Below are 10,406 nucleotides of genomic sequence, written 5' to 3'. Positions count from 1 at the left end.
TGCCCCGATCGGCCCCGCGGATCGGCCCCGCCCCGATGTGCGCATCACCAGGAAGTGACGTTAGGACGCTGAGCATGCTGGGGGTGGGGCCATGACCATCGGAGGGAAAACTCTATGGTTTTCCCTCCGAGGGTCGTGGCCCTGCCCCCAGCGTGCCCGGCATCCTAACGTCACTTCCGGGTGACGTGCGTACGGCGCACGTGCGCGCTCCAGTCGCCGCCTAGGAGTCCCCCTCTGCGGCGACTGCAACGACTTGGCAACCCTATTCTGCTGCAGAGCCACGTTTATGGAATAGCTTGCCAAGGGATGACCATCTCCTTGCCCCCTTATTATTGGCTTGCTTGGGATGCTCTAAAGATATCAGCAGACCGGTCATGAAGTTTGGGGAGAATTTTGCTAACATGATGTTTGGTGCGTGGTGTAAGTCTATCAGCTGGAAGAGGAGCTCTAAAGAAATTGGCTCCATAAGATGACAGGGAACTATTATGTCCCAGTTTCTAGAATGCCAGAGTATAAAGAAAGTTCTCTTGGTGACCCCCATGCCGCCATCCATTGAACTGCTCTCATGCTTGGATTGCATTGGATGTTTGACAAAATGGGTGGCTCGCCTTGAAAAATAATTCTGGTTAGTGGAACAAATAATAGAAAGGTCTGACAAGTATTTATCTGCAAAAAAAGCCTGAAAGGAAACTTTATTATCAAAAGCATTACACAGCAGTGCATCTACTTTGATGAGCAAGACAAAGCAAGTGAGAAAGTGCCATTAAGGAAGTGACCAAGCCAAGGCACTCTTGGGCGACAGGAGGGATGTTTCTTTGAGCCATCTGTGTGCATGCTGAAAATGCTTGTTTTCCATGAGGTGGATGGATGCAGTTTTCAGAAGATTCAGTATCTCCTTTCTTCGCTGCCAGTACGCACTTTGCTGCTGGAAGTGATGCTGCCACTGCCGCCGCCGCCACTACTGTAGCTAGTAGAGCTACCGTAGGTGATGTTGCTTCCTCCACCGTGGGATGCTGGGATAAAAGGAGAAGGAACAGAACTATTAGATAGAATGGGAAGCTACTGAATCTCATTGCTGAGCAGTGAAGGCACACAAACCTATACAGTGAAGGCACACAAACCTACAGTTTCTGATTCCATTAACAGCATGCCAGCTTGTCCATTTTTCAATTTATAATTTTCCATTTAGGTGTCGACTGCTGCTCTGATCCCGGCCCACCTCTCCAAACTGAGAGAAAATCATTTTATAAAACACCCTTTCTGTGTCTTTAAACTGTGCTTGTTTAATGGTTTCTGCTCCTGCATGCCAGTGGGGGATGTGTGTTGAATTCAAGGGCCGTGTCACCCATATAGGTAAATGAGGGGGGGCCAGGCTTTTAAGGGGTGCCAAATTAGGCAGAGATGAGTTTATTTTCTCTATTAAAAACTAACCTCTTATCGCTAAACTTCTTGTTTTTCTCTATATTGATATGGGAGATGAAACTATCCAAAGGTCTTCAAAACCTTTGGGCCAGCCCTGATTGAATTTGTGCCTTGTTTGTACGCTATGTGTCAGCTACTGATTTCTAGGAGTTGAAACCAGTACTCTGGACTACAGAAAAAAAAGTGGGTGAGGCACGGTACTAGACTTTAAGTATTCATTTAGTTTGCTAGCATAAGGGAACTAAGCAAGAAGATGTTCTATATCTTTTTTCAGTTTTCTGAATGTTACTTTGACAATCTACACCAGCTAGAACAATGAGATTTATTTATCCAGATAATTTCCTAAACTGCTTGTTCTCTCCTTAGAGTGTGTAATGTGATTAGCTCTCTGGGAAAGATTTTAAAATCTTGCCCTTGTCATAAAGATAGTGTTTTCAATAAGGAGCCAGCCCAGACTCCTGTTATATCTAAGTAGAATTCTTCCTTACCATCCTTTGGAGACCATCCGGGGATTCTAAAAGAGAGAAAAAATTGAGTAAGTAACAATAAGAGGATGTAGCAGTGGTGACGAGGAAGATGTCGAACCTCTGCCTAGAGTTGAGGGGACTTTCCCATTTCGGTTCTTTTATTTTTCCATATGTTTTCCCCTCTGAATCACATTTCCTCCCTCAATTGCAGTGTTAACAAGAAGAGTTTCTTAATAAATTCCAGACCTGGACGTAGGCAATTTGCCACAGTTTTAATTTATTTTGGTACATTGGATTGTTCCCCTTCCAGTTGGTCATATGTATGTGCCTATTTATAAAACATGGGGGGAGAGCAATCTGTATTATTGCATTAAGATCCTTTTTTGGTAGTGTTTTACTGATACACATATCCACTCCTGTGCTCTGGGGGCTAGTTCAATCTTTTTGTTGTCAGATCTCAGAAGCTAAGCAGGGTCGGCCCTGGTTAGTAGCAGGTTAGGAAACCACCAAGGGAGGTAGGGTTGCTGCACATATGCAAGGCAATGGCAAATGACCTCTGCTCATCTCTTGCCTTGAAAACTCTACTGGGTTGCCATAAATCAGTTGTGGTTTGTATGTTTCGCTACCAGTCCATGTGCACCAACTTGGCATTATTATAAGCTGAAAATTCATTCATTATTATAAGATGAAAATTCATTAATTGTTCAAAAATGGCGTTTGTGATGGCACAGTCAAATCTGACTCACGAAGGAGGATGCTGCAGGCAGATATCTGGTCTGCAGAGGAATTTCATTTAAAAAGAGATTATAAAAATATACCACATCTGTCAATGAAGTATAGTTCTCATGCCACATGGTGAAGCCTTAAAACATCAATGGGTTCTATTATTAAGAGTTTCTTATTTGCAGAGGTAAGGCAGGGCAACTAGACGGGGCATTTTCTGTAGTGGCACCATGCCTTGAGGCTCATATAATGCCTGCTTTAGGTGCCCGGCCAAAGCATTCATTTTACCCAGGCTTTTCATTTAGGTTTTTACGTTTCCAGCTGTTTTACGGTCTGCTTCTTGTCTGAGGTCTGGACAGTTATATGCTGTATTTATGTACCTGAGGTTGTTTTAATCATAAACTGCTTGGAACAGGGCTCTGGCAAGGCAGTATAGAAATATTCTAAATAAATACATAATATTCTAAATAGATAAACAGATACATAGATTATCAGCAGCATTTCAGATTAGTTCAGCAGTTGATCTGCTGTCCTGTTTTTATCGCTGCCCTTCGTTATTGTTGCCCAGGTACGTACTTGGAGTCCTGGCCCTCCAACAGGTTGCGATAGGTGCCAATCTCCTGCTCCAGGCGGGTCTTGATGTCCATGAGCATCTTGTACTCATAGTTCTGGCGCTCCATGTCACTTCTCAGCTCAGCCAGCTGCTCCTCTACGCTGGTGATCATATTCTGTATTTGAGCCAGCTGAGCACAGTACCGGCCTTCTGTCTCTGCCAAGCTACTTTCCAAGCCAGCTTTCTAATGAGGGAGAAAAATTGGAGAGTCTTGGAGTCTGAATGATTCAAATCCCTGTGCACCACAGGACCTAATCTCTACCTGAGAACACCAAGAATCAGCTGTCTTTCTTCTTTCTAGCTTTCGTGAAAATTTGAAAAGCCTGGATTATCTAAGGCCATCTTGCCATGGTAAGCAGCGTCTTTGATGTTGTCTAGCTGGCAGGTGAAATGTTAACTAACTGTGCCATAGGTCATACCCCAGCGTTTTTGTTCTTATGTCCTTTATCCACACATTGATTCAGTTCAAAGAGGTAGCAACATACCATGCTAAGATGCGACTGTAACTCAATCTCCAGACTCTGTATTGTACGCCTCAGTTCTGACATCTCGCTCTTGCTGGTCTGTATTTGTTCTGTGTTAGTGGCGACTTCACGGTTCAGTTCTTCAGTCTAGAGGGGACAGGGTTTATTTTATTATTAAAGGGGTTAAAAACAAAGTAAACATGATGGAAAATGTCACAGATCTATAGTTAGCAAAGAAAGGGAAATCTTGTTATAAAGATGTGGTTATCAAATACACATTTACACACTTAAAATATTTTAAAATCATTCCTTTTTTTAAGGGAACTCTGGAATTCAGTGAGGTGGGGTTAGAGATCCCTAACAGAGAATTCTCAATTGTTATCAATCTCTAGGATTGTTGAGAAGATATTACAGTTAGGCCCTGGTCACACGGGCCGGATAGCGTGGGGGGGGCGTGGCTGTTTGCCCCACAGCAAAATAACGTGCAACTGCATGATCAGGCGTCCCCTCACGGTCCCGTCGAGGTCCCGTGGTTAGGGGGGAGGTGCCGATCACATGACGTGCCAAAGGCAAACGGGGTTGTGTTTTGTTTTTTTTAACCTGAAGTATGCGCATGCCCCGTTGGGTGCTTGTGCGTATCCCTGGAGACTTTGGCGGAAAAAACCTTTTCGCAATGGGGCATGGGCGGCCGCCAGATGCCACTGGAAATGCGATCAGACGCCCGCCCTTCCCTCCGAGGTACTAATTTTTTGCTGCGCATCTTCGGCGGGAAGCCTCGGTTGAACCACGGGAGCGCTATGCTTCCCAGATGTGGCAGTGAGATCGCGCCTGGAAAATCCACCTATCTTCCATCTCTCTAGCGTGGCTAATGCTCCGTGTGACCGGGGCCATAAATAGGTACAAAACTGTTATATGTTTGAAGACTAGATATTTTTGTGTTCTTATTTACATTATTAATAGTCTGCCTTTCTCACTGAGACTTAAGGCGGCTTACACAGTGCAAGTCAATGTGATCATTGGCTGGGACAACCAATAAGAATCCAATGGGGTTTAGATTGCAGTAGAGCAAAACATGATCATCAAGAAAGGAAGACTCACCTTGGCAAAGAACCAGGCCTCACAATCTCTGCGATTCTTGTCAGCCAGTTGTTCATATTGTTCTCTCATGTCTGCCAAAATTTTGGTGAGGTCGATTCCAGGGGCAGCATCCATCTCGACACTGACATTTCCGGTCAACTGAGTGCTGTATTCTTTCATTAACTGGAGGGATGAAAATTGAGATAATGCGAATACCAGAAATGGCTACAAGTTGCATTTCTCAGCAATTGGTGAACTTGAAGGAACTGTCATATTCACATAAGCAAAGGCTCTACAGGGGTCCACAGATTCTGGCTGGGATTGGTAGCCAACTCAAGCCAAGCAGATATGACTTTTTTCATTCCTACTGCTCAATAAGTGGGTTTTACATACGATGAGAAGTAGGTAGACTATATGCTTGTAGCAATCCTTCCACTCCAGCCAATGGTACCAATGATACATTTCATCTCAAGATTCTGACTGGCACCATTTTGATGGGGACATTCTTTGCCTTCGGGTATTTACCAGCAGCTTTTAAAAAGATAGTTACTACAGTGGAAGAATAAACTGGAGGTTCCCCTGCTGATCGTCAGAATTAAACGTCTGCTCATGATGTGGTGACTTGGCAGTTAGTGCTGGTGGACTACAAAGTATTTACTTCTATGGGGACTATTTATTTTGTCTCACTCTTTAATGTACAGAGCCAGAGATGTTTGTTTAATTTCCCATGATTGTTATCCCAAAACCAGATTCTAAATGTGAGTGTGGCTGGTCCTGTCTCTGCTTCTCTGTCTCACCTCCTCGTGGTTCTTTTTGAGGTAGGCCAGGTCTTCCTTCTGCCCTTCGATCTGCATCTCCATGTCAGATTTGGACAGAGTCAGCTCATCCAGGACTCTGCGCAGACCATTGATGTCAGCCTCGACACTCTGGCGGAGGTGCAGCTCATTCTCATACCTGACAGTTTTAAAGGGAAGCAAAAAATCAGAAACTCAGAAGTGAGAAAAATGATGAGTGCATAAATATAAACTTTGACCATATTTCTTAATCTGAGACTTTCCTCCCTCCTGTAGATTATTTTTCTTCCTTGACATAATAAAGAACCCTTCCACCACAGTTCATTTTTACTTGTTTCTCCTTGCCCAATCCCTTTAGTTTTCTCTTTGTCCTTTTCTTTATTCATTTTATTTTATTTATATCCCACACTCTCCACATAGCAGGCTCAGGGCAGGTTCCATCATACCAAGTAACAATGCAAAAACAGTTAAAACCAATTAAAATACATCAGAATTACAATACAAATTGTAAATTCCAGTACTCCAGAGCCTCAAGTTGAGAGTCCCAGATGGTTATTAAGATCTGGATTACTCATTCAGTAAGACAGAGGCCTTGAAGAATGGGAAATAAGCAAGGGAAGAACTTACTTCAGTCTGAAGTCATCAGCAGCCAGCCTGGCATTGTCAATCTCCAAGACAACCCTTGAATTGTCAGTGGTGGCTTGAAGAATCTATCCATGGGGGCAAGAAGACAAAAAATGTTAATTAATGTTGGCAAGATATTGTTGTGTGCAAATACATTGTTGAAATATGGGGGGGGGGAGAGAAATTCAGTTTATGGAAGGTATAAAGAGATCAACAGTGTGGTCCTAAACAGAATTACATCTTTCTAAGACCACTGATTTGAATACATTTAGAAGGGTGAAGTTCTGTTTAAGATTGCATTGCATGACAGTTAATCCAGATTTGTGGTTGTAATTCAGAGGCCAAGAAGGAATGAATCGGGAATTAAATTATGCATCTTCAAACAATTATGGAGAATTTATCTGAGGAGAAATTAGCTAACCTAAATTCATTCTCGGTCATGTGCTAATTTTAGCTTCAAGTGAGTCACGATGGTGTGACATTTCTTTGCTCATCGCCAGGTTTTTGTCATAGAACCATTGAGCTAGAAGAGGCAGCCAAAGGACCCCATCCCCTCCCACAGCAGGGTGTCCCATCTGTAAAGCACCTTCAAGAACTACCTGCCACTTTTTCCTTAGCAAACTCAGAAGGAACGTTTTCTAGCAAAATTTTCAGGTAGAATAATAGTAGAGGTTAAAGTAGAAAATCTATTGAAAAAAAGCATTTGGTTACATTAGTTTAGGAGGGCTTCATTTTTGTCATAAGAACTTAGTCTCCCCCATTTGGAAATGGAAGTAAAACGTTTGTGGGGTTTCATTCTTAGTGGGGTTTCATTCACAGCACTATCTTGGAGAATAACAGTTGTAATTTCTCAGAAGTGCACAGAGGTGGATGATATAAAAAGGATTATTAATCACTGTTATATTTGGGGAATGATTCCTAATGTGGAGCAAGTTTGAGTAGGTAAGCTGTAAGTATGTACCAGTGGTCTAACTATAGCAGACTAGATTAACCAGTTGTTATTCTAGTTGTTTTTTACTTGTGGTGAGCAAATAAAAACCTAATAGATTAGTTCATTACCATGAAGGAGTTTACTGTAAAAGTATACACACACCAGAATGCATGTATTTATACACACACATTTATTATTTGATGGCTGCAAGAGCTTGTGAATTAATTGAATGTGTCATTGTGCCACCGTGGATCCAATGCTATTTATTTATTTATTCATTCATTCATTCACATTTATAGCCCACCCTTCCCACAAGTGGGCTCAGGGTGGGTAACATGCTAGAGGTAAATTTCACCTTGCCCATGGCTTCTCAATGTTGGCAATTCATGCACATAGCTGTGCATAACTGAGCAACTGGTCATCTAGCCGTGAGATATCGAGTGATGTAGGAGCATGTGCAAATCTGCCCTAAATCCTACAACCAGTTTCTGATGCATTTTATCAAGTAGCGATGTAGCTGCCTTGCTGAACTTGTACAGAATTGTCTTTCCTTCATCTCAAAGAAATCACAATCAAGCCTGCACACATCTGGAACTCATGACAGATTTCCAGGAGTGAGAGTTTGATCAAAATGGGGTTATTCACATATCCTGAGCCTCTGGGATAGGATGGAAAGTAAATCTCAAATAACTGCTATAAGTACAACAAATTGGTTTGTCAACTTTTAAAAAAATTAGCCCTGCTCCTGTCCTTTTCACCAGCAGCTTTATGTTTCCTGCTAGGAAGATGAAGGATGCTCTATTACTTATCTCCAGGCTACTCAAATAAATAGGCATTGAATAGCTGCTGCCACAACTGAATTAAGATCCACAGTGTTTGCCTTTCCATGCTGTAAGTATCTTACAAGTGGCCCCAGTCACACGGGCCGGATATTGCAGGGGGGAGGCGTGGCTGTTTGCCCCGGAGCGAACTACCACGCGGCCGCGGGCTCACACGTCCCGCCGACGTCTGGTGGTGGTGGTGGGAGCCCGGGGAGGTGCCAATCAGACGGCGCGGCAAAGAAGCGGCGCTGCTGTGGCAAACTGGGTTGTTTTTTTTAACACAAGTATGTGCTTGCGCCGTTGGGTGCTTGTGCACATTCTGTGGAGACTTAAAAAAAAACACCTTCTTTGCGACGGGACGTGGGCGGGCGCTGGATGCCACGGGATTCCACCGGAAACACAATCAGCCGCCTGCCCTTGCCCCGTGGTTTCCGGAAACTAGTACCTCCGAGGTACTAGTTTTTTGCTGCGCATCTTCGGCGGGAAGCCTCGGTTGAGCCACGGGAGCACTACGCTTCCCAGATGTGCCGGTGAGATCGTGCCCAGAAACTCCACCTATCTTCCATCTCTTTAGCGTGGCTAATGGTGTGATCGTGTGCCTATATTACATCATACTGCACCTTATTTTTAGCTATTTTTATCACTTTTTTGCTACCTCCAAGTTTTTCTCCTTTTAAAAAGTCAGTTATACTTATTTTCCTTCCTATGTGCTCTTTTTTTAGTGTTTTCACAGTAAGGCTTGAAACATTTAGCATTTAATCATTACATTTCCCCAGTTTAAGAAAACCATTGGCAAGTTGTTCATTTGAGAAAGTGATCCAGCATCATCAATCCTACCTTGTCACGAATGTCCTCAATAATCTTGTGGTAGTGGCTGTAGTCCTTGGCTGGGCTGGTAGGAGCTTGTTTCTGATGCCAGTCTCGGATCTTGATCTCCAGTTCAGTGTTGGCTTCTTCCAGAGCCCTCACCTTTTCCAGGTAGTTAGCCAGGCGGTCATTGAGATTCTGCATGGTGACCTTCTCATTTCCAGTAAGAAGGGCTCCATCACCACCAGCCACAAAGTCAAAACCACCACCATAGCCACCACCATAGCCTCCAGCATAACCACCTCCAAGACCTCCACCAAAACAGCTACCATAGCCACCACCTCCACCAGAAACCAGTCCATAAGAACCACCACCAAAGCCACCTCCTGCTCCACAGGAACCGCTGCCAAAGCCACCTCCTATTCCACCTCCATATCCTCCTCCTGCCCCAGAAGATACAAACCTGGCAGAAGAGACAGACATGCGGCCACCACCAGCTCCCCCAATGCTGGGTGATCCCACTCGGACAGAGGACATGCGGCTGGAGCCGCAACTCCCACCACCTAAACCACCACCATAGGAAGCAGATGAACTCTGGTAATAGCTTGTAGCCATGGCTGGAAGTCAGGCAGGTTCAGACCTAAACTGTTACTCGGCTTGGTCAAGAAGGAAGAAGCAAATCTTTGCACCATAGCATGGTTCATATATACTTCTCACAAGGGCGTGTTCTCTTCCACTACCAAAAGACAGCCTGCCAAAAGGAGTCTCCACCCTTCTGGGTGAGGCCAGACGAAATAATGTTCTTGCCTGGAAATGTAGCTGCTTATCTCAAGATGGGCTGAGAGTATCAATGTTACAGTTCAGTTAAACAAAAGGCTTCATTCAGGATGGATGTCTTGGGTTTCTCCCTTCCCTGAAGCTAAAGGTACTGACACAAGTTTTGTATATTCCTTCTTTTTTAAATATTCAAGTAAAAGGGGGAAAGCAGACAAATGATTTGGACTATATCTCACATTTCCATTAACTGCAAAATTTACCCCCCACAGCTTTTATATAGACCTCCACAGCAGTTCGAAAGCAAGAAATTGCAAGTAGATAAACAGGTACCACTTCGGTGGGAAGGTAACAGCGTTCCATGCGCCTTGGTGTTTAGTCATGCCGGCCACATGACCACGGAAATGTCTTCGGACAGCGCTGGCTCTTCGGCTTTGAAACGGAGATGAACACCGCAACCCTAGAGTCGGACTCGACTGGCTTTCGAGCAAGGGAACCTTTACCTTTACCTTTACCACAGTGAACAAGGTTTTTTTTTTAGCAAACAAACAAAAAAATCCCCTTTCTCTATACTTCCTCCCCGCCATAACTTTTGGCAACCAGGTCACAGTGCACTGACTCCCATTTTTACACACTATTGGGGTTTTTAAAGTCATGCCTATTGATCCTTTATCCAGAAAAGAAAACCACAGTCCTCCAAGAACATCTCATGTGGAAGATTACAAACTGACAAGTAGCATTTATTTAAAGGAGGAGTACCAGAACAGCAGTTTCTGAATTTTGTGAGGTTTCCCTTCTAACCCTAAAGTCCATACTCCACCAAATAGCAAACGTTTTGTCCATGGATAACTATGTGAACATCCTTATGCCTTGAGGACCTGTGAATTGA

The 10,406-nt window shown here is 43.8% G+C and overlaps 1 protein-coding gene across 1 annotated transcript in view; it reads right to left on the bottom strand.

The window, feature by feature from the left end:
• Nucleotides 1-661: 661 nt before the first annotated feature.
• The window catches only part of LOC107107330 (keratin, type I cytoskeletal 14-like), a 40,531-nt gene continuing 30,786 nt past the window's right edge, over nt 662-10,406 (bottom strand). Inside the window, exons 8-15 of the mRNA XM_015407612.1 lie at nt 8,774-9,369; nt 6,188-6,270; nt 5,564-5,720; nt 4,788-4,949; nt 3,711-3,836; nt 3,189-3,409; nt 1,911-1,936; nt 662-1,013 (exon numbers count right to left, since the gene is read on the bottom strand). Coding sequence (XP_015263098.1) covers nt 886-1,013; nt 1,911-1,936; nt 3,189-3,409; nt 3,711-3,836; nt 4,788-4,949; nt 5,564-5,720; nt 6,188-6,270; nt 8,774-9,369 — 1,499 coding nt within the window. The 3' untranslated portion in view covers nt 662-885. The remainder of the gene's footprint in view (nt 1,014-1,910; nt 1,937-3,188; nt 3,410-3,710; nt 3,837-4,787; nt 4,950-5,563; nt 5,721-6,187; nt 6,271-8,773; nt 9,370-10,406) is intronic.

The sequence above is a fragment of the Gekko japonicus genome, unplaced genomic scaffold (genome assembly GCF_001447785.1).
Source record: "Gekko japonicus isolate JY-2015 unplaced genomic scaffold, Gekko_japonicus_V1.1 scaffold1363, whole genome shotgun sequence".
Lineage (NCBI taxonomy): Eukaryota > Metazoa > Chordata > Lepidosauria > Squamata > Gekkonidae > Gekko > Gekko japonicus.
The sequence above is the reverse complement of the archived record's forward strand: the minus strand, read 5'-3'. Positions and strand labels throughout refer to the sequence as shown.